The sequence below is a fragment of the Lagopus muta genome, chromosome 20 (assembly GCF_023343835.1).
Source record: "Lagopus muta isolate bLagMut1 chromosome 20, bLagMut1 primary, whole genome shotgun sequence".
NCBI classification, from domain to species: domain Eukaryota; kingdom Metazoa; phylum Chordata; class Aves; order Galliformes; family Phasianidae; genus Lagopus; species Lagopus muta.
In genome coordinates, this window is record NC_064452.1 from 894190 (window position 1) to 917291 (window position 23102).

At 39.8% G+C, this 23102-nt stretch overlaps 4 protein-coding genes across 7 annotated transcripts in view; 1 reads left to right on the top strand and 3 right to left on the bottom strand.

The window, feature by feature from the left end:
- The window catches only part of NF1 (neurofibromin 1), an 81156-nt gene that overhangs the window by 43727 nt on the left and 14327 nt on the right, over positions 1–23102 (top strand). For all 4 annotated transcript variants that reach the window (XM_048966725.1, XM_048966727.1, XM_048966726.1 and 1 more), the window contains 13 exons: positions 14019–14451; positions 14663–15003; positions 15549–15751; positions 16719–16912; positions 17377–17517; positions 17714–17993; positions 19113–19327; positions 19506–19567; positions 19692–19806; positions 20600–20701; positions 21461–21601; positions 22169–22295; positions 22665–22796. In XM_048966725.1, the coding sequence (XP_048822682.1) occupies positions 14019–14451; positions 14663–15003; positions 15549–15751; positions 16719–16912; positions 17377–17517; positions 17714–17993; positions 19113–19327; positions 19506–19567; positions 19692–19806; positions 20600–20701; positions 21461–21601; positions 22169–22295; positions 22665–22796 (2486 nt within the window). The remainder of the gene's footprint in view (positions 1–14018; positions 14452–14662; positions 15004–15548; positions 15752–16718; positions 16913–17376; positions 17518–17713; positions 17994–19112; positions 19328–19505; positions 19568–19691; positions 19807–20599; positions 20702–21460; positions 21602–22168; positions 22296–22664; positions 22797–23102) is intronic.
- On the bottom strand, positions 413–4211 carry OMG (oligodendrocyte myelin glycoprotein). Its single transcript, XM_048966733.1, has 2 exons — positions 3997–4211; positions 413–3260 (listed from the first exon to the last, which is right to left on the bottom strand). Exon 2 carries the CDS (start codon positions 3252–3254, stop codon positions 1860–1862), a length of 1395 nt encoding a protein of 464 aa, XP_048822690.1. The 5' UTR covers positions 3255–3260; positions 3997–4211; the 3' UTR covers positions 413–1859.
- EVI2B (ecotropic viral integration site 2B) lies at positions 5617–8989 on the bottom strand. Its single transcript, XM_048966742.1, has 2 exons — positions 8025–8989; positions 5617–6939 (listed from the first exon to the last, which is right to left on the bottom strand). The coding sequence occupies exon 2, from the start codon at positions 6906–6908 to the stop codon at positions 6063–6065; it is 846 nt and encodes a 281-aa protein (XP_048822699.1). The 5' UTR covers positions 6909–6939; positions 8025–8989; the 3' UTR covers positions 5617–6062.
- EVI2A (ecotropic viral integration site 2A) lies at positions 9158–12714 on the bottom strand. Its single transcript, XM_048966743.1, has 2 exons — positions 12585–12714; positions 9158–10540 (listed from the first exon to the last, which is right to left on the bottom strand). The coding sequence occupies exon 2, from the start codon at positions 10522–10524 to the stop codon at positions 9763–9765; it is 762 nt and encodes a 253-aa protein (XP_048822700.1). The 5' UTR covers positions 10525–10540; positions 12585–12714; the 3' UTR covers positions 9158–9762.

Here is a 23102-nt window from a genome sequence, read left to right on the forward strand (position 1 = left end):
GAGTTTGAAGGGAGTGCCATCTCACTTCCATCACATCTGTGATTTCCCCCATCTATATATATAATATAAAATTTTCTTTTTTTTTTAAGATGAAAAAAAGAGTGCTTTCTCTGGTGGGTAGACATTGGTCTGAGGGGTTTGCAAGTTCTAAATGGTAAGAAGCAGAAGGGCAGGCTATTATCACTATTTCGGCAGCTTATTAATAAACAGTGTTAGGGAAATTTGAGTAACCAAATAGTACTATTTGATCATACTATAGTTTTTCTCCGTAAGACATAAAGACTGAGCCAAATGCCCGCTTGGAATAGATCTGTGTAATAAAATAGCATCTGTTCTGTACAGTTACCTGTCTGCAAGATAATAGTGAAAAGAAACACTGTCACTAGTTCATTTCAATACAAACATAGCTTTATTTTTACTTAAGTGCCAATGAAATAACTGTACAAATTCATTGTGCAACATTTACAGTACTGTTAGAAATTAAAACACATTTCTGATTATAGAAATACAGTTCACAATTGGAAAGTTGTGATTTTTCTGATACCAGTGGTTATAAATCATCCACAGCCTTGAGTGATACCTAGGAGAAATAGGTAAAGGACTGCAGTCTTGGTATTGAGGTTTTCTAGATTTTGTGGCACCTTTGTGCTACGATAACTGGAAATTAAATGGCCTGAAATGCTTGGAAAATATTGAATAAAGAATTGCAGTATTAAGTGAATAATACTCTTACAATTAACTTGTTCTTCAGTTTTCATTTCATGCTGTTTGCAAAACTTCATCAGTAGTATATCAAGTACCTTTGCCACGTAATTTTCCTAGAGTGGTCAGAACCATGCGTGCATCTACTTCTACTTGCTGATGGCGCGGATGTCAAGGAGAACAGCATTCGTGCTCATCGTTGGAAGGCCTTGGGCATGTTCATTGCCATGGCTTGAATTAAATCTTAAGTCACAAGATTCAGGAATTGTTTAAATGAGAGCTTTAAACTGCTCCATTGATGTGTTACATAACTTGCATTTGAAACTGGCCAATATTTTATTTTATTTTGATCAAAAAGTAGTTTGAAGAATTCTGGACGAATTTTGTTGAAGTATTTCAGATGTTTGATTGTAAGTTAAGCTGTTTGGTTTTGTTAATGTATGTAGATTAAAGCCCGTGTTATTGGAGAGTGTCATGGCATTGAACGTGTCGCGTTTTCCTCTACTTCTATCTTTTTTTGTTTTCTATTATGGAGAGCAAGGAATAACTTGCCTACAATTCTAAGTCAAGGCAGAGCAAAAAGAGAGATCAGCCCCTACCACTCTTCCCATGCTGAAGCTGGACCGTGTTAGCTTCTCAGTTAAGCCCCTCTTAGTAGATGGACATGGTGGCATTGTCATATTTAATTCCTAAATTCAGAATGGTTGTTCTTTGTATTTAAAATATCCTAGTACATATGAAGCAAACATAGATATACATGCTAGCGATTTTTCTCAAGAATTACTTCTGATTAGCGAAACAGCTAAGTTTAGTTTCTTTACATTTTCCTTTCCTTATGCATGGCATCATAACTTACAAAGAATCTCTGCTGCTATAGTACAGGAATTTCTCACCAGCAAATCAAGCAAGACAATGCAGATATGATACAGGACTTCTGTTTTTTTCCAGTTGTTTAGTGACAAAATAATACAATCAGTAATTAAAATTCTGTGCAAGTGAAATTAAAAATTTAAATACAAAATAAGCACATTTTAAAAAACAAGAGCATAGGTTAATTTTACTCAATTAAGACATATTAAAATAAGTAGCAGCTTAGTATCGAGACATTAGTCTGCACTTCTTTAGGAACTGTTATTTTCTTTAGATCAGTCAGGGCTTCAGACTTCTCGTGTTTTGATTTGCTGTTTGACCTGGATGCCTCCCCCCCAGCTACGTGTCACAGGAGTAACCTCAGAGCTCCTACCAATAAGCACTGCCACTGCATTAAGCATTACAGCATAAAACAAGCATATCTCACAGGCGCTCGCTTTGGAGGGCACGTCAGTGTTCAGAGCGCTGGTAGTGGCTTCCTCTCTCCTTAAGGTAGCGGTTGTGCTTTGAGGCATTCTGGAGTAGTTTGTCGGCATTCCACTGGTAATACTAAGAGTCATTGGAGTGGTGGATGATCCCGTTGAATGAGTCAGGCTTGAGTTCACATCGGTTGAATCTTTAATGTGGATGCTGTGTGTGGCAGCCGCTTCGTAAGCGCTGACCTTCCTGGTCGTCAGCTCTTCGGGGTAGAGGAGCATGGGCCGCTCTGTGCTCGTGAACAGTACTGTCTGGCTTAACGAAGCCAAGGTAGTAACTTCCTTTGCTTTAAATAGTTTATGCATTTTTGTCATGTGGGTTGGTTCAGCTGCCGCTGGAGAGGCAGCAATGTCTGCTGCCTTCATTCCTTTAATCATGAAGCTGGCATCTGGCGCGGCGGCGGAGGTCGGCGTGATGTTGGCCCACAGCGTGGACTGGTCGGCGCAGGGAGCCCCTCGCACCCTGGCAGTGGTGCCCTGCACCCATCTAAGCAAATAAGAGATATTTTGTTCATCGCTGCAGGACCACGGGTTGTTGTATAGTGTTACTACCTGCAGCTGAAAGAGCTGATCAAAAGCTTTGTCAGGAATGTATGTGAACTTGTTGTTGTGTAGGTAGAGACTTGTGAGGTGCTGTAATCTCACCAGCGTTCCTGGAAGTATCTGAGACAAGAAGTTATTGGATAGATCCACTGTCTCTATGTTGTAGGGCATGTTGGTTGGAACCGTCCAAAGTTTGTTGCTGCTGAGGTTGAGAAACTTGAGACTGCTCAGTGTGTTGTTGATCAAAACAGCTCTTTCCACCATATTCCTGGAAACATCCAGCACTTTAAGGTTCCACTGGTAAGCTGTGTCAAGTTTCTGAAGGACCTTAATGTTGTTATTTATGGCATACAATTCCCACAAGGACTTGGGCAGATGAGCAGGAACATTCTTGAGCCAATTATTTGAAATATCAAGAGTCCTTAAATTGCTGAATCTCGTCAGCTGATGATCGAGATCTACAAAGTGGTTAAATGACAGATTTAAATATGTAATGTTGTCTTGGAGTCCGTGTGGCAATGCTGTTAAGTTTCTGCCTGAGCAGTCCACGTTCCTGTTGTTTCCTGAGCATGTACAGATAGAAGGACAGATACCCAGAACAGTGGGTATGAAAAATAGAAAGACCAGCAGGCAGGTAGATGCTTTCAGTATCTGGTGTTCCATTGCTGCCTAAAAATAAATATACAAAAATGACACCCTTTAAATCCATGTAATGTATTTTATTTATTTGTAAGGGCTGTCTTTGCAGTGATTAGTTGCAGCAGAAATTAAGTAAAAATATCAATAAACCCCTTTGTGGCACGGTCCTTTTTGTAATTGTTCAAGAGAGACTTCACAAAGCATCCCTTCAGAGCCTGTCATGTTGTCTGGCAGAACGAGACTTGTTTTTTCATCTGCCTTTCCCCCTCAAGCTCAAATGAGGGCTTTCTTCCGAAAATGCAAGTCTCTTCCAAACGTTATACAATGTCTGCTTCTTGTTTTTAGTGATTTCAAGCCTATATTATGTTTGGAATAATGTGTTCTTTTATACAGGATGAAAAAATGGCTGTCAACTGGATCTGCTTTACAAATCTCTGCAGTAATGTAGCAGAACCCCCCATACAGGCATGCTATTTGCTTAAGTAGAATTGCTTAAAATACATCTTAAATTGGTTAGGAATTTAGTTGGAAACCCAAATTCTGCATTCATAGTAACATGCACATTAGTACTTTTCCTTATTATCGTGTCAGTTACATTCCCAAAGCTAACACATGTTTGAAAGCTGAATTAATGTTAGTAAGAAATCTCTGACACTGCAGCAAATTCCTGGTGCAAGCATCTCTCATCAACTAATAATTTCGTTCTTATTTCTGTCTCTACTTTTGTAGTAGGTATTGTGATTAAAAACAGAAAACACAAACTTACCGTAATGTCTTCTGCAATATCAGCACATTATTTCTGTGAAAGATTTAAGCTTAGAGGTCGTCTTGTTCTAGAGAGTAGCTACAGTTGCTGTCTGTGGATTGTGCTTGCCTCTTCAGCTGCATCGTATTGCTGCTAGCTGGGGCTCTGCAACCACCTGATCTGCACTACATTGGAGGACTGCAGAGCTGTCGCTGGTGCTGACTCAAATTTATTGCAAAGCATACATATTCAATAAAATAGTTGGGTTTTCTAATTTGAATCAGTTAACTTCTTTATGTATTTGTAGCCGTGATACTGCATCAAAACATTACATATAAAATTTTCGTAGCTTAGTGTATGAACCCATTTAAATGTTTCTATTTTAGAAGTCCTGTGAATTGTGCTCTTTTCTGCTTTCATTTAGTCTCTGTTCCAGTAAGAAGGGTTAGTGTTAATTTAGGTTTCCTATCTTGAGCTTACTTAAGCTACCCTGCCAGAATATCTTTTCCTAATTTAAAAATCCTTGGTTTTGTGCTGCTTGGATCAGGTTGTCTGTGTGTTGTTGGGTTTATACCCAGCAGCACATACTGCAGGAATTTACCGCTTTCTAAGGAAATCTTTATCTGCTTTGCTCCAAACAATATGGCAAGGGTATGCATAGTTTGTAATGCACACGTTTGTCACATACAAAATATATGCATATATTTTAACATGGTGCAATGCGTAAAGCCTCAAAGCCTTTGAGCAACCAGAATGCAGTTGGAATGGAATGTCCATTGTAACAGGTATGAACAGGTGGCCTATGTGACATCCAAACATGTTCCCTCCCCCAGCAAACTCAAAGCTGCAAGTTCTTTGTCATTTTGCAGAGATGTCATGGAAACCTAGCATTAGTATCTAGCAGCTTCTCTCTGCAAATCTTATCTTTCTACAAATCTGGGCATTAAATGCCAGTAAAATATGCATGCTTGTAATTTACCTCTGAGAATTCCCTTCAATTTACCATCAAATAGTTAAAATAAAAATGCATGGTTCTGGACAGGATAGTGAACTTATCTCGTACTTGAGGCCCAGAAAGGATGGGCCAACCTGGGCACCTGGAGTTAAAGGAACCTGCAATCCAGACAACCTTAAACCAATTTTTAAAGATTAATTACATTGAATCCATTCTGAAAATCCTGCTTGAGAGGAAGAAAAGGAAGAAATTAGTAAACATGTGCAGCTAATTCTGATAGTTGTCTGTCTGGATGTTCTGTGAACTGTTTGTTTCATCCACCAAAACCAGCGTCTGGGTAAAACACCACCTTTTTGTTTTTCGTGTGTTTGGAGTCATAGCCTCTTTTTCACAGCCACTATACTATCAAAAATACCCTACTATACTACTGAAAAATAGAACAAAATAATGAGAGTTTTTACAGTATGCATTTCATTGGTCTTTGATCTGAACTGCTGGCTGCTGAGGGATTTGCTTTAAATACCTGTCATCCTCTGTTCCCAAGTGGCTCCTCCATCTGACGCAGAAAACAGACCTCTGTATGAGGCAGTCTGTATGTATGCATGCCAGAGCACTTAGACTGTTTTGAATTAGAAGCTTTGTATCTAAGCAAATAACTCTGTTATGCTTTAAGCAACCAAAACATCTTCGAATTAGAAAGCTTTATTAAAATTAACTTGAATTCATTGCATTCATTGACGTAGTCTAATAGAACAAACCTTTGCAAGAAGCTCTGAGCCCCTCTAAAGTTTCACTGTGCACATCCATCTGTGTGTTGCATGTGCTGGACACAGAGGTGCACGCAGTTTTCTGATTCCCCTCCAAAATCAGGAATCATTTGTTATCTGCACAGTGGAGTCACTATTAGGCCATGCAGTGGCACCAGGCGTGCTGTGTTCTGCCAAGATTTGTTGCAGGCAGAAAGGGATTCTTCCCTTTTGTGAAAGCTGAAGTTGAGAAATGCCGGGGAGCTGTTGCTCGTGCTGTGGTTTCGCTGTTCTTGCCTGTGTCAACTTCTCCATTACTCAGTTATTTGAAGAGTGCTTCGTTTAAGAAAAATGAGAAGCGTTTTGGAAAGTTATTTTGGCACAGTCTACTGAGGCTGTTCCGGCCGTGGCGGAGGTTCATAGATCTCTTCAGTAATTAGCTGGAGTGGTGGGGGATACGGTTCCTTCACTTCTGAGTGAAGTTCCTCTTGCTGGCCAGGATCCGCGGCGTGCTGCTCGGCCGGCTCAGTGAGCTCAGTGAGCCACGCAGGGGGAGGCGGCAGCTCGAGGCCCTCGGTGGGCTGTGGGTGCAGCACCTGCTCTGGGCTCGCTGCTTCTGGGCCGGGAGCCGCTGCTGCAGCGGGGTCGGTGGCGGAGCAGCTGTGCTCTGCTGCGGGCTGCTGCCTGCGGGCGTTGCTGGCTGTGCCGTTGGGTGGTTTCTCTGATGCGGGAGGGTCGTGCTGTACAGATGCTTCTTCTCTTAATTTCCAAGGCAACATAAATAAAACTGACAAGCGCTTGGTAGCCTGGCCAGAGTCCACAAAGGTATCTGGAGTGTCTCCGTCTGCAAACGGAGACTGACCTGCCCAGTTTGAATCGGCTAGCAATGGCTTCTTGCAGCGTTTCCATATAACAATCATACTAATAGCAATTAGCATACCAACCAAAACAATGCCCATTATCATTGCTGCCACCCAGCTCCCGTTGGTGGGCTCTATGTGTGGTTCGGGCAGCTGTGGCAGTGTTGTCGCAGCAGTCAGCGCTCCTGCAGGCTTCTGCATGCTGGGGCCGGTTGTTTGCAGTTGGTACGTGATAGATCTGTCCTCTGCCGGGCTGCTGGTGCTGGTATGCACGATGCTTTCACTTGTGGAAACATTTGAAGGTATTTCAGTGGAAAGTGATTTCCAAATTTCTCCACAGAAGAGAAGCAATATTACTGCGTTGCTGACCATTTTCCTGCAGTCTGTTTAAGTACGTCTCCTCCTACATCAAGAATAAAGTAAAACACATTAAATTGAACCTGAAGTGACACTACTGATACCAGACAATTTTATATTTAGAGTCTAAAACAAATAGGCCAGATTAAACTTGCATGCTTATTGTCATCTGTATGGTTGACAGCTTTGTCTCTGATATCAATATCATTGTGGGTTTTTTTGTTTTCCACCTTCTCTGAAAAAGGTGTTTGGTGAGAAGTGCAAAGTGTGTTTCAAAATAGCTTTTATCTGTCACAGAAATGATTATGGATGTGAAATGGAATACGAAACACAGCAGTACTGACAAACAAGAGTAAAGAAAATTGCCCTACTTTATACCTGAAGGACTGAGAGAGAAGCCTAGAGATAAGCTGAGACCTGGGTGAAAGGTTCTTTAAGGTCTATTTCCTGTTCCTCCCTCACTTGCGCAGTTAAGGTTAGAGTGCAATAATTCTGCAAAAGTTTCCAAATATTGCAACTATAATGGTACAGAACTCCAATATTTAGCTGTCTTTGTAAAAAAAACTCCTGCACGGGGGAAGGTTTTGTAACGAAGGAGGTTGTGTTAGCGTTAGGAAGTTGGGATGGAGCAGACGTTTTTTCCTGTACTGCTCGGAGTTGAGGTTTCTGAATTTCTGTGTGATGCAAATCATTAAAATACAGACACGTATTGTGATTTTACCTGAAGATAATTTGTGATCACGCTGCTCTTGTGAAGCTGCGCCTGGAACCTCAGTATGTGTAACTATGAAAGTTAATTTCAGATGCAACGATGCAAACATGTATGAGCAGCAGATTAATGCTTCTAGAGATAACTATCTAAACGTAAGATTTAAAACAGATAAAAAGGACCCCATTTTATTTTCTTCTGCTCAAAAATATATTCTGTTTTAAAATATATTGAAATGGTGCATATGTGTAGAGTTCGTGATAGTTCACAGTAGCAACACCTTAGGAACTGGATGGAATGTCTGCATCTTCCAAATACTGCAGGAACTTTGAATTAGCTTAGGAAGTGCTGTACAAAGTGCAGTTCATTTAAAAATAAATAATGCAAATATTAAGTCTTTACATTTTGAATTTGATTCTTACCTTTGTCTTCTGTCAAGCAAGCATTCTCTTATTTTTTGTTTGAAGCCTTAAGAGGACAGGCTGTGCTAGGAGTTGAGCAGCTCTGAAATGGCTTGTCTCACGTTGAAGCAAGTTTCTGCAGCTAAAGAGGAAGTTTACCAACACTTGCTGCAGGAAGTGTCAAGAGTAGGAGGATTACTAAGAAGCTTAGCTCAAGGTTTGCATGATTTAAAAGCAAACTTTTCAGTTCAATTGTGTTTGTAAAACTCAAATATTTAGGTGGCCTTTGTTGGGTATGTGTCTGTTATGTAGGAATTCATGAATGCTTGTTTTCCAGTCCTTGCTGAAAATAGTTGTGCTTACAAATTTTTTTGAATGACACAGAAGTAAGTTTGGATTGGATTTCATTTTTACTAATAAAAATTCAGTGGTGGTTTTGATGAGCTATCATTGTTATTAATGGAAATGCAACCGTAGGCTCGCTACAGTGAGTCATAGAGCACTTCTGATCACGGGGTGCTGGCTTGCACATCTTCCTTCAGGTAGCTGTGTTACAGGCAGATAGCTGCAGATCTCACCCTTCCTCTGCCTCCCCTTCCCCACTTTGCTTTTCTGTCTGGACAGTGTTGGTGCCTGTTGCCACCATTAAAGGAGGACTGCGTGCTCAAAGCAGTTGTTTTTCTGCTGTCTCTTTGTCCATATCATAACCCAAACTACTTTTTTGTCTCCTTGAGTGTTTTGGCCTGCCAAAGAAACGTGTATGTCTATCCTCACAGCATTTTGCAAGTGCATTCTTGTGCCTTCCACTATAGCTATTCCATGTCCCATGCCTGCTGCTGTGCTCTGCTGGCTGTGCTGGCTATTTTCCAGTCTGTTGCCAACTCCTGCTGCACATGCAAATCCTGATATTATGACACACGCTTTCTTGAGTCTTACCTCATTCAAGTTCCCTTCAATCCTCACAGTTTCCACCTGTTTTTGGCTGCAGATCCCACCCTCGTTACTGTTTCTTTTCCTTCTTTCCACTGATAGGATCGTGATTCTCTACTTTTTTCCTGCCTTTCCATGATACTGTGGTTTTAACCCTCGTGACTTGGAGAAAAAACAGAATGTAAACTTTATTTAAAATTAATTTAACATTTTACTGATGTTTCTAGTTTATTGATGATTACAAAAAGGAGTTCTTATATTTTAACATACAGTACAAACTTCATATATTTACAGCTAAAATCAAAGCAAAAAGCATGATTGCTCTCAGTCTGGTTCAAAAGACATTAAGCTGATTTAAGAAGTTTTGATAGAATAAACATGAAAGGCATTTTAACAGAATAGTTCCTGATTCAGTAATGGCATCAAAGTTGTGACTGAATTATGGTTTTCTTGAAATAGCAACATGCCTGTGTAGCACTTTAGTCTGCGTAAATATAGCATTTTCTAACTGTCCTTTCCTTTTTTTGTCCCCCAGTGATCTTTGAAAATGGCAAAGTTCTGTCCTGCTTTATCCTGTTTGGTTCCTACAACCATGATTGCTGGTTAAAGGAGTTAAAACAGCCCTGGTGCTACTTCTAAAAATCTCTTTAATGCAGTCCTACTCTCTTCTTGATGTACAGGTTTTCACAGCATACCCACTACCTTTAAAAATGAGAAACCTGAAGGTTTAGCTTTCCCATGTTACAGTGTGTGTTGTTTCTTGAAAGCTAAGATTCTGTCTCATGTTAATCCAGTATAAAATGTAAAAGCTGAAGGTGTTTTTAGTTGACTAAATCTCAACTACGAAATTGGTAAAAATGCTTTTGTGTGACATTGTTTCTTTGTTTTCATGTTTATTATCTGTGTCTTTAACGTGACTCTCAGTGGATTCATCTTGGGTTCTCAATTGGATTGCAGCATCTCTCTCTGATGGCAAGTCCTGCATTACCACATCAGTTCCAGTTGTCTCCTTAGGTATCCTCTGCCACGTTCCTGCTGCAGTTGGCCAGAAGCTGTTGGTAGCCAGAATATTGCCATTGCTCCTGGGCCGATGTTTTCCTTGTTGAGCTTTTTTGACATAAGACAGTTTATTTGCTATTACAACAGTTGACAGAAACAGGAAGGTGCAGATGAGTACAAGGGCTGCTATTATAATGAAGCAAATCAGTGTAAGAAACTTATTGTCTTCACATGTTTCTTTTGTCATGGGGATCTTGGGTGTGCTGGCATTCTTAGGTCCTCCAGTGTCAGGAACACTTTGGGCAGAGGAAGATGAGGAGTTTGGGCCCGTTGTTGAAGATAAAGACTGGGGGGTGGCTGTCAGCATTTCAGCAGTGGGTGTTGGTTTGTCATTAAAATCAATGCCTGCAGGAGATTTTGTGTTGGCTTCTGTTGTGTTCTGACTGCAAGTAAGGTTTTGGCAGTTTGGATACCAGATTTCATTGGTAACCATGGGATAGTCAGTATGGTTTGCACTTAATTGCAAACACAATGAGAAGATTATCCCAAGAGGGAAAGCAGAATGTGGTTTGCCATGTCTCTTTGTCTTCATCTTCCTCTTCAGTCACCTACAAAAATAGAAATTCTGGTGTTACGAAGTCGCAATGCTAGTTCTTAGAGGTTTGAATCAGCTTGTCAGGTTTAGCAGCCAGCAGCTTTTCTGATCAGCATTGTGTTGTAACTTGGCCTCGTGCTTGCCATGTGTGGAAGGGAGCACTCAGCTGCTTGGAATCCTGACTGAATTGGTGGTCTTGGACTTCAGCTCTTACAGTGCTGAATTCCAGTGTTTGAAGGTTTATGTGTGATGTGTATGAAGATGAAAAAAGAACATGAAGCAAAGAGAGGAAAGTGTTTTCTGCTGAGTGCTCTGTGATTTGTGGGTGTCGATACAGACTGCTGTAGTTCCTCCTCTTTAGAGCTAACCATCTTTAAGTTCATCACTTCTGTTTTTAAATGGGGAAGGGAGGCACCCATGTAAAACCTACAGAGCACCGCTTTCTGCTTCACCGTGTTTCCCCAAATATGGGAGAAGTAACTGTGCTTGTACAGATGGCCAAGCAGAGACCTTAACTGAAAACATTCCTGTAAATGGCAGCAGTAACTTGTTCTAATCGTTTTATTTCTTATCACGGCTGTCTGGAGTGATAAATCCCTAGGAAGATCTTTGTTCTCTAGTATCTGGTTTATTGTACAAGAGACTGTTTATCACAAACACACTTCAGATTTGATATTTCCTTTAAAAACCTCTGAAATTGTGCAGATTACCATTAATATTATGCTCTGCTCTACATTAGGGTAATATTCAGATTCGCACCATGAATCAGAGACAAACAGGACAACCTCAGAGTGATGCTGATGAGAGAGGGAAGTTACTGCATCATGCCTGTGCCGAGTCTTCTCAGGTTTACGTGTGTGAGACAGGCTCAGGTCTTATGGCTGGTTGTTGTGCTCCCTGTCTCTGTTAACAGAATGAAATGTTTCCTCCAAGTGCTGTAGTTTACATCTTGTTCGTGTATAAATGCTATCAAGGATGACTGACATTAATTTGTAGAAATGCGTTTCTTCTTGCAGCTGTTACTTTAAAGGTAACAAAGCACATCTGTATGTTTCTAGGTTTTGGTAACTTGGAAATGTACCAGAAATAAATTTGCTTTTGCCATAGTTGAAAGTTAGCTTATCTACCAGAGAACTTAATGTGTTCACACTCAAAAATCAGAGAGCTAAGCTTGCCTGTCTTTTCAGTATCCAAATGACATCTTTCATACTCCCGGAGCCCCCCAGGGAAGGGAAGGGCATGATGGGCCTGGGATGGGAGCAGGGTGAGATGGTGGGTGGCTGCTCATGAGGCAGAGGAGAGGAGAATATGTTTGTATCTTTCCTTGCAATTCACACTTCAAACTAAACTGCTCTGAGTCCTTATTGTTAAGTTTGAATTAAAACCATCTTAGTCATCAGCTACAGCCTGGGTACAATATTTATCTTCCTGAGGTAACGGTTACTGGGGAACGCCTTGTTGCAGTCTTCAAAAAGGAGGAAAAGCAGCAACAGCACAACCTTTTTGGGGGTGGAGGGAAGCAGGGCATTTCACAAAGTTTCTACATGACGTGCAGAAATGAGGTGCATTTTCCAGTGCAGATGCACTCCAATCCTTACTGCCCGAGAACTGCAGCTGTACGAATGTTTATTTGGACCAATATGCTTTTCTTAAAAATAAAGAAACTAGTATTGTAAAGGCTTCAGTTATAATCTGTTAGCAAAGGGACTGATCATTACGTAGCTTTTTCTGTTTTTCTTTAACTCAGCAATTTGTGCCCAGGTATTGATAGGGTCCTCTGTCAGTGCAGAGTAACAGTGTCAGTCCGCAGTAACAGGAACTAAAGAGCAGTGTAGACTGCTGTTATTTCTTTAGTCTGATTGTGAACAACTTCTAGCATCACTGAAAGCAATTGTTTATCAGACTCCTTAAATCAGGCAGAGATTGATTGTTAACTGTTGTTACTGGTGGAGTTGTATTTAAACAAAAAAAGTCAAACTTACTTTCATGTATAATTTCCTACAAAATCTAGGAAACTTTCAAGTGGAACTGAAAGTAGAAGGAAAATGTGCACTTACCTTTCCGTGGTGCAGTCAAAAGAAAGTTGGTGTTCAGATATTTATTCCGTTAACAGTAAGATTTCTCTGTGTGTGTATTTGCTCTTGGGATGCAAACGTCCATTAACATGAAGCAAAGTAGACTTGGACAGTGCTGGGTTTTGTTGTTTTTTTTTTTTTTTTTTTTTTTTAAGCAAATCTGTAACTGAAATTACATGTCCTGTATTCTAAGTGGAGAACTAAAACCACAGTGATGACCCACTTCCTTCTTTTTTTCTTCTTTTTTTTTTCTTCTAAACGACTATGCCATGACATCTTAGAGGGGGAAAAACACCAACTTGCCCAAATTAGCTTTCTGAGTAACAGGAAGTAACACAGGAGAAAAAGTCTCTCGGGCAGACAGATAAATGCTTTACATTTGTGAAGGGTATCTCCTCCGTTATCCTGTGCTCAGGTGGTTTACCTCAGATGTTACCAGGAGCAGTGTCCCTCTGAGATCAAAATGACTTGTGCTTGCAGTGCTTAGCAGATGTTTCCGTAGCCTGTTGTGTTGCTTTGAAAGAGTTGAGTTGATGCTAACTCAAAACAAGCACGAGTCTTTAAAAGTTCAAAAACTACTGCAAAGTTTGCTTTTTAATTCTTTCTAGTAGAATTTTATCTGCTGTACTGACTCTGAAAACTTGGTTCAGACAGATGCTCTGTTCGATCTCATAACATTCAGCAAAGCACTAAATGAGAGCAAAGGGTTCTTAATATTTTTGTAGTTCCTGCATGCTTTTCAGGTAAGAATTATTTCACAGATGTGTCCTCTGTACTACTCAAAGGACCAACCGTTCTTAGAAACCATCCACCAAGCATTAGAGTACATTGCTGTGCTTGCTGCAGTATTTAGCAGACAAAATGAGCTGAAAAAAATGGTATGTAGGTGTTTAATTAGTCTTAACCAAGACTATTTAAATAATTTATTTCTACTTATAAAAGTAGGTATAGTATGAACCTGTAGAAATGTGTTTAAAATATAAAAAGTAATAAAAATAGAGTTTGGGGTGATACTTCATGCCTTTTTTCAAAGAAGCCCTTAACTTGCATCAGCTTTGAGCCAATCAATGCACTCTTCCTCAGCAGTGTGGATTTTACTTTTCCTTTGGTTGCAGGTGCTGGATGAGCCTCCTGGCTGTCCAGAGACTTTATGGCTGTGGGAGGTGGTGTGGCACTTCAAAATGAATGAATCCAAACCAAGCTGTAGCATACTGGGCTGAACTCGGTTGGAATATGAGTCGTGACAGAATTTAGGCTATGGATGCCAGTCCAGTGTCACTGCTTTGAGTTTGACATTTCTGGGGCTGTGTAAATGTCAATCTGTTTTAGTGTAGCAGTGTGTGTGACGCACCACTGAAATGTTTTATTATGGGTCTAGAAGGCAAAGCCAACAGTGTCTGTCATGTTTTCTTACAGTTTCAAGACTGGCCAGATCAATGGAGATTTACTGATATACCACGTCCTGCTAACTCTGAAGCCATACTACGCAAAGCCATATGAAATTGTGGTGGACCTCACACATGCTGGCCCCAGTAATCGCTTTAAAACTGACTTTCTTTCTAAATGGTTTGTAGTTTTTCCAGGCTTTGCTTATGAAAATGTCTCAGCAGTTTTTATTTATAACTGTAATTCTTGGGTCAGAGAATACACCAAATACCACGAAAGACTCTTGACAGGTTTGAAAGGAAGCAAAAGGCTGATTTTCATAGACTCTCCAGGAAAGCTGGCGGAGCACATTGAACATGACCAGCAGAAACTTCCAGCAGCTACTTTAGCTTTGGAAGAGGACTTGAAAGTATTTCACAATGCCCTCAAGTTGGCTCACAAAGACACCAAAGTGTCTATTAAAGTAAGTATTTTCATGCTTTATTAGTGAATTGTTCTATTTTGATAAGATTTTAAATGCGTTTCTGCTGTCTTTTAATTTTCTTCTCTGTCTCACAACACAGTATTATTTCATACAATTTCATGCATGTATCTTGGTCAGATAGAAATGTCACACTTGTCTCTTTGTATCATTAACAGCAGGTGCTCAACCATTTTTTGATTCTGTTTCTAAGGTTGGATCAACAGCTGTGCAGGTGACATCAGCAGAACGAACGAGAGTCCTGGGACAAACAGTGTTTTTAAATGACATATACTACGCCTCTGAGATTGAGGAAATATGTCTTGTTGATGAGAATCAGTTTACATTGACGATTGCCAACCAGGGAACACCGCTCACCTTCATGCATCAGGAGTGTGAAGCTATTGTGAGGTCCATTATTCACATACGGACACGATGGGAGCTGTCACAACCAGACTCCATCCCACAGCACACTAAAATTCGCCCTAAGGATGTTCCTGGAACACTGCTGAACATAGCATTGCTCAACTTGGGAAGCTCAGACCCCAGTTTGCGGTACTGATCTTTTAAATTAATTTCCCTTTGTAAGGAAAAGTTTGGTTTGCAATATGTATTTATTGGGTACATTTGATTGGCTTGGTGCTGAACTTCTTGCTTAATAGCTGTCCCTTGCAGAGCAAATTTTTGGGTCTCGTCAAAGAGGGCTGCCTCCAAAAATGAGTCCTTGCTCACTGGCAGACTGTGGCCCTCGGCTCCTGCCTCTCAGCCACTCAGGTGCATTTGGAAATGCCTCGCGTTTCCTGGAACTGGATGCTCTTCTGAGAAGTCTAGTACCAAATTCTTCCAGCATACTCTGTAACTTCATCAGAAACAGCGTAAAACAAAGGAGTAATTTAATTCATTTGTCCGAGGCAAATGTTGTCTCTGAACCTTAACTGATGCAGAAAAGCAGCTCAGGGTTTAAATATAGTACATTATATAACAATATTGATTTGGTTTTGGAAATGTGACTGCCATTGCTGTGATGTCTCAGTGTAATGTGTGTATTTCAAAACAGACAGGAAGACTATTACAAATCACATTGCTTGCTTTGTTTACAGGTCTGCTGCCTATAATCTTCTGTGTGCCTTAACCTGTACCTTTAATTTAAAGATTGAGGGCCAGTTACTGGAAACTTCAGGTCTATGTATTCCTGCCAACAACACGCTCTTTATTGTGTCAATTAGTAAGACTCTTGCAGCTAATGAGCCACACCTTACCTTAGAGTTCTTGGAAGAGTGTATTTCAGGATTTAGCAAATCGAGTAAGTAACGCTGGTGTTCCTCACTACTAACCATGAACATGAAACGATTTAAGCTGTCAAGTTTAACAAACTTCCTCATGTTACTGAGTCACAGCAACTTGAAGTTACTAATGCTTCCTAGAACTGATTTGGATGTTTTTAAGATGACCCGTTTATATTTGTTTCTTAACAATCAAGTTTAATCTGATAATTCTGTATTTCTGTGAAGCTGTGTCATCCTCAGAAGCCAATGTTGTGACCTGGGGGGGCATCTGTTGGAGCAGAAACTCCAACAGTACTTTGATTTACGCTCTTGAATGTACCCTTTTCTTTCTGCATGGAAAGAAAGGAAGCAGATATTATAAAAAGAAATAAAGCAGCCTGAGCCCAGTCTTTCTAGCTTTCACCAGCCATCTTATTTATCTAAACAATTACTCAGTGTGATCACAGCACAAATTATTTGCTTCGTACCCCTGACAGTTTTATACAGGGAGTAATCTGGTGATCAGATCTCTGTCACACTGTTTTTGATTCACCAGAATTAAGAATGTAGAGAACAAGAAAAAAGATCTTGGTGAAGTTTTGAGTTCTAGCAGATACCTGAAGAAAACAGTTTGTGTCTTTCAAATTTAAGCCTTTCAGATTGATGATATCTCCTGTCTGGTTCTACCATTCTGCTTTTGTTATCTCTGTTTTGCAGACATAAAACAGCTCTGATTTTACTGCTGGAAGCAGTTTGGAATACATTCTTAAGATTAAAGAGAAATTTTCTTTAGTCCCACTTCATACTAAGCGTACACATCTTTGTCACATGTCTTAAGATACTAAAATCTCAAAATCTCCTTGCTAGATTCTTACAGATGTTTATTGGATGTTATTATTAACAGTGTGCTCTGTTGAAATGAAAGGGTAGTGCTTGCAAATAATTATTTACCTGTTCAGAGAGACCAACAGCAATCTTTTGTTACAAAGTGAGTTTTTATTTCAGGCATTGAACTGAAACATCTCTGTCTGGAGTACATGACTCCCTGGCTGTCCAATCTGGTTCGATTCTGCAAACACAACGACGACGCAAAGCGCCAGCGAGTCACTGCTATTCTTGATAAGCTTATAACAATGACAATAAATGAAAAACAGATGTACCCTTCTATTCAGGCTAAAATATGGGGAAGTCTTGGACAGGTATAAATTATGCACGATTTCTTGTGGTTTGTTCATAAGCAGATTATAGTGTTTTCAATCACTTACATGAGGATAAAGTTTTTGACAGATAAGACCTTGCTTGTTTCCCAGAAATGTTTTTTGGGGTTCTTTTCCACCTCAAATCCAGTTTCTTCTCAATAAGTGCAAAGTGCAGCATTTTATGAATAGCTGTGCTTTGAAGCAGAGAGCAAAATAAAAACGATACCGTATCATAGTTCTTCTGCAGTTGTGAAGCATTTTGATCTGATGCAGTTCATTTTGCAATTCTAATATTTCAGTGGGCTTTTTCCAGAAAGATGACAGATCACTAGGAGTGTCGCTTACACTTATGATACTGTGCACCTTCAACTGAAAAAATGTAATGATTACTCATTCAGAAGATTGTTTACTGTAGAAAAATTATGTTAACCAAACAGTAAGAAAGGCTTTTTTTTCTCTACCAGATTACAGATCTTCTTGACGTAGTGCTGGACAGTTTCATCAAAACTAGTGCCACAGGGGGCTTAGGATCCATTAAAGCTGAGGTTATGGCAGACACAGCGGTAGCGCTTGCTTCTGGAAATGTAAAATTGGTTTCAAGCAAAGTGAGTTCCCTCCTTGCCTCTTAAACAGTAATTTCACCTTTAGATAACAGTGTAGCACTGAGATGCTTTCTGATGACTCAGCAATAATGAAAAAAACCCAGAAGAATAACTCTAATGTTGATTTGTAACTGCTTCTACTGAAATTTTGAGCTCTGCTCTTTGTTTCATAAAAGCAAGATGGTTGCTCTCTTTTCAGGTGATTGGAAGGATGTGCAAAATAATTGACAAGACTTGTCTGTCTCCAACTCCTACGCTGGAACAGCACCTGATGTGGGATGATATTGCCATTCTAGCACGCTACATGCTGATGCTGTCCTTCAACAATTCTCTGGATGTGGCTGCACATCTCCCCTACCTCTTTCATGTGGTTACTTTGTTGGTGGCCACAGGACCCCTTTCTCTCAGAGCTTCCACTCATGGTCTTGTCATCAACATCATTCATTCTCTGTGCACTTGCTCACAGCTTCATTTTAGTGGTAAGTTCTTAACAGGTTTTCAATTGGTTGCTTTTTAGTTTCAGAAATACCAGTTATCTTTCTCTCTTTCAACAATTCTGAGCTTGAAAATACTGTCTTGCTGTTGAACTTGTGTAGAAACCAGAATAAGGGTATGAGCCAGAATAACTATGAAGGGGGAGTTAAAATACGACTGGTTTCAAGCAGGTGTGTAGTATGAATTGTATAACGGGTCTTTGAAAAAGGGAAGAAAGTACCAGTAAGTTCCTGTAATGCAGATTAAGGATAAAATGCATCTGTGCTAAAACTGGCTGATGTGCATCTTTTGAATAGTTGCATAATGTGGTAACAAATATCAGTTACATAAGGAAATTTTGAAACTGCATGGTTAAAGCAGGAATATTGCATACAGCTGTATTTTAGCAATCCTAAAATATTGGAGATAGCAAAGGGGCAGCAGTCACAGAAGTACAGTATAAAATCAGGCTGGATTTCGTGAAAAAAAATCAGGAAGTTTATGTAATCTTGTTTTTTTAAGTATCTAAAAGCTCCTTTTATGATATCTAAGTGTATTGACAGAGTGTGTGCATAGACACAGACACTTGTATTTAAGGAAAAGCCTTGCTGTGATGCACAGAGAGAAAGGCAAGCCTTCCTGTTTAAAAAATGGGTTTGAAGTACACAGTACTGGAACAAAGTTCAGAACTGTAAGAATATGCAGTGCCAGTACCAGGGCCTTCATTTTCTTCTGATCTAAGGGACTTAATTGCAATGGGAGCCCAAACCAGAATTTAACTGCAGTTTGAACTGACAGTAATGTTGGCCTTCCAATGCAGGAGCGCTCCGTGTTTCCATTCTCTTAACAAATATGAGAAAAAGTCTCAGAAAATCACATCTGTAGACAAATTTCTTTGTATCTATTTCCAGACTGCCTCTCTCTCACAACTGCTTTCAGTGATCTGTGCAGCAGGCCACAGTTGTTCTGGCACGTTCTGAGACAAGTAGCAAAGAAAACAGTATAGAAACATGCACAGGTTTATCACCTGCTTGTGTATTTGTGGGAGAGTGAGCTTAAGTGTGTTTAAAATATGAATTGTGTGTCAGTGTTTTAAGTCTAATGTGTAAAAATTTGTTCAACAGAGGAGACCAAGCAAGTTTTAAGACTGAGCCTGACTGAATTTTCTCTGCCTAAATTTTATTTGCTGTTTGGAATCAGCAAAGTGAAATCAGCTGCAGTCATAGCATTCCGCTCCAGCTATCGAGACAGGTCATTTTCACCTGGCTCCTACGAGAGGGAGACTTTTGCACTGACCTCCTTGGAAACGGTTACTGAAGCTTTGCTGGAGATCATGGAGGTACGTGTTTCAAAACAAAGTTCCAGTGCTGCTTATTCTACAGCAAGCAGTCTAACGGGCAGTGCCTCCAGTGACATGATAAGGAGCACTTCTGACAACTAGAATAACCGAGCACTCTGAATTAAAATAATTCATTTTCTTTATGCTGTATATGTTCAAACAATGTCATTCTTTTTAGGCTTGTATGAGAGATATTCCAACATGCAAGTGGCTGGACCAGTGGACTGAACTAGCTCAAAAGTATGTTATAGATCTCAAAGCATGACCCCTAACTGCCTGTAGTACACCTGGAATTTTCAGTTTTCCATTGTACAGCTTGTCTGTTGTATGTTCATTTAATGCAGTGTACTCTGTTTCTCCACAGGTTTGCATTCCAGTATAACCCATCCCTGCAGCCAAGAGCACTTGTTGTCTTTGGCTGTATAAGTAAGCGTGTCTCTCATGGACAAATAAAACAAATAATCCGAATTCTTAGCAAGGTATAAGGGTCTGTGTTTGTCTTCCTCTCTGACACATAACTAATTTTTTTTAGCATTCCTATTGAATATAAAATGCAGCATAATTTCACAGTAAATACATTCTTCAAGCATATTCTTCTACAGAGAAACCTGATAGGAAATTGTCTTTGTAGGCCTTCTATTTTAAATTAGTTTGGTGGCAATAAATTTATCAGTGCAGCTACTTGTAGAGTAACATTAGTTCTCAATATTGAGTTTAAAATTTGTGACACTGAATTTGGATCCAGAAGAGTCAGTATTACAATAAATGAGCAATTTTCTGGTAATGCAGCTACCTGTATGTGTTACTCTTTTTTTTTTTTTTTTTTTTTAAGGACATTAACAACTAAATACAATAAAAAGCAGAATGTTTATATAAGAAAACTTTGCAACATATTACCTAGCTTGGTAATTATGTCCATATTTTCTAAAGGAGGTTGTGTTCTATAGGAGCTGAACAGTGCTGAATTTCTTCAAGTATTTTACTAACGTTATGTGGACATAAAATTTAACTGTGCAGTGTCTGAACTGCAGAAGCCCTTCTGTGGCTCTTGCACCCTTACTTTTTTAATACACATTGCATGATTGTTTACAGCAATAAATAAATGCTTGTGTAGATCTTCATTTCTGAAACTCCTTTCAAATTGGTTTAAAGGGAACTCAGCCTTTGTAAACTAATTGAGAACTACATTATAGTTTAGAGCTTTCATCTTTTCATAAAGCAAAATCTAATTATGGGTTCTGTTTTCTTATTATTCTTTTTTTCTACAAAAAGGGACTTGAGAGCTGTTTAAAAGGCCCTGATAATTACAATAGCCAAGTTCTAATAGAAGCAACAGTTATAGCACTCACCAAACTGCAGCCTCTTCTTAACAAGGTAAGCAACTGGATTCTGGAGGAAACAGAATATATTTTGTAGGTTATAATTACGAGTATAAGCTTAAAAATGTATGTGAGTCTTGTGGTATCTGATGTTCACACATCGCTGCTCTGACTCACGCTTGAAAGTACTGCATATGAGAAGTATGTCACAGATGTTTGTATGTGCAGAAGCTTTAAAAAGCCTTCAGAATGTACAGTTCTGCTTCATCACTGGGCCGTACGCAAAGGCTGCACCACAGTTTGCATTCATTCTCACCAAGATTTTCCATCTCGGCTTTTGAATTTGCAGTTGTTCATACATCTTTCTGATCGTGCCTTGTAATAAGTTTTTATTATGTCTTACTTGAGATTAATTTAGCCATTTTATGTTACTTCAGTGAATTGATCAGCATATCAGTGGGTGCACCATTAATGAATCACTTCAGAATTTACCTGTGGAGTGGCATTGTCATGCACACATAAAAGAACACATTTCTATGGCGGGGTTTCTGGAGAGCATGGATGCATTTGCAGCTCCTTCTTTGTTAATGCCTTAAAAATATGCTAAAAAAAGAAACAAAACACCTTGTTTTTTGTGTCAGGTGTGTTTGAAGGGCTGCTTTAATGTGCATATTTGACTTTCATTCACACAGCTAAAGATTAAAAAAAAAAAAATCTATATTAACTTCAGTTTGTTTCACTGTTTACTTGGTAGCTTTGCACTGTGTTATGTGAAAGTAGAATCGTGGTCTCTTTGTTTCCCTTCAACTTCTAGGACTCTCCTATGCACAAGGCCCTCTTCTGGGTAGCCATGGCAGTACTGCAGTTGGATGAAGTCAACCTGTACTCAGCAGGTACAGCACTGCTTGAACAGAATCTGCATACCTTGGATAGCCTTCGAGTGTTCAATGATAAGGTAAGCAAGCCCTCTGCTAGTAATCAGCTGTGATTAACCCTGAGTTCATGCAAGCAGTTAGTTCTAATCAAAAGAAAATATACATATATTCCTTACCCTAGTGATCAATAATTAAGCAATTAAAACTTAAAATTTGCATTACAAGCTGTTTACTTGTGTAATATCAGCAGTACACTGTGATGTAGAGATGACAGCCTAACTAGGTTGGTCCCAAACAACAGAGAAATACATAGATGTATTCAAGTCAGGAGTGCAGTCAATAGGTTCCTGTTCTTTCTTAAAGTACTATGTTTTGTCACTGTTTTAATTGATGATGATGAGTAACCTCCAATCAAATAGGCTGTTCTGAAGAAATTCATAATGGGGGCAGTGAGGCCCTGGCACAGGCTGCCCAGAGCAGCTGTGGGTGCCCCATACCCAGAGATGCTCAAGGCCTGGCTGGGCCCTGGGCAGCCTGAGCTGGTGGGAGGTGGCCCTGCCCATGGCAGGAGATGTGCGCTGAGGTCCCAGCCAAAACCACTCTATGCTTGTATGAAATATTCTTATGTCTTATTTTCTGTGAGTCAGAGCCCAGAGGAGGTGTTCATGGAGATCAGGAGACCACTTGAATGGCACTGCAAACAGATGGATCATTTTGTTGGGCTAAATTTCAACTCCAATTTCAACTTTGCACTAGTGGGGCACCTCTTGAAAGGTAAGAGTGCATGTTGCTCGTGTGTGAAAATGAATGTGTGGTTTCATTTGCTGCAGTACATTACTTCTTTCTACCAGAATACTTTCTTTCTCTGTGCTTGCCTGTATCTCCTCACTGAAGATTGATTTGTGAGATATGGATGCAATATATGCACAGGCATTTGTAATTATGTGATTTTGGACAGAGGGACTGAATTAATAGTCCTGAATGTGCAGTTTCTGTTAGCGCTGTACTTCATTACTCTACATATGAAGTGTCCTGAGAACATGCTGGGAAGTATTTATAAATGCTTTTAAACAATATTTGTGCTTCATAAATATGTATTAAAAAATTAAATACAGGATTTGGTGTTTAAACCTCATTTTGCAGGGTACAGGCATCCTTCACCTACCACTGTAGCAAGAACAGTCAGGATTCTACATACACTACTAGCTCTGGTGAACAAACACAGGAACTGTGACAAGTTCGAGGTGAACACCCAGAGCGTGGCTTACCTAGCAGGTGAAATTAAACATTCTTGTGAACTTGCATTAACTGGAAAGGAGTGGGTTGTTGTGGGAATGTCTTCTGGTGTTAGGCTAATGACTCTGTTATCAGTATGAAGGAAACTTGTAACTGGAGTTGGACAAGAGTCTGGGTTAGGCTGCTGTGCGTCACTGACGCAGTGTGGTCTGAAGGCTTGTCAGCTCAGGACCTACTGTGCAACTTCCAAAATGCTTCAGGGAGACTGGAGGTGTTTGGTTTTAAGTTCTAACAAGTGCTGCTCCTTGCAGAATTTACATTTCTAGTGGTCTGGAAGCAGAAAAC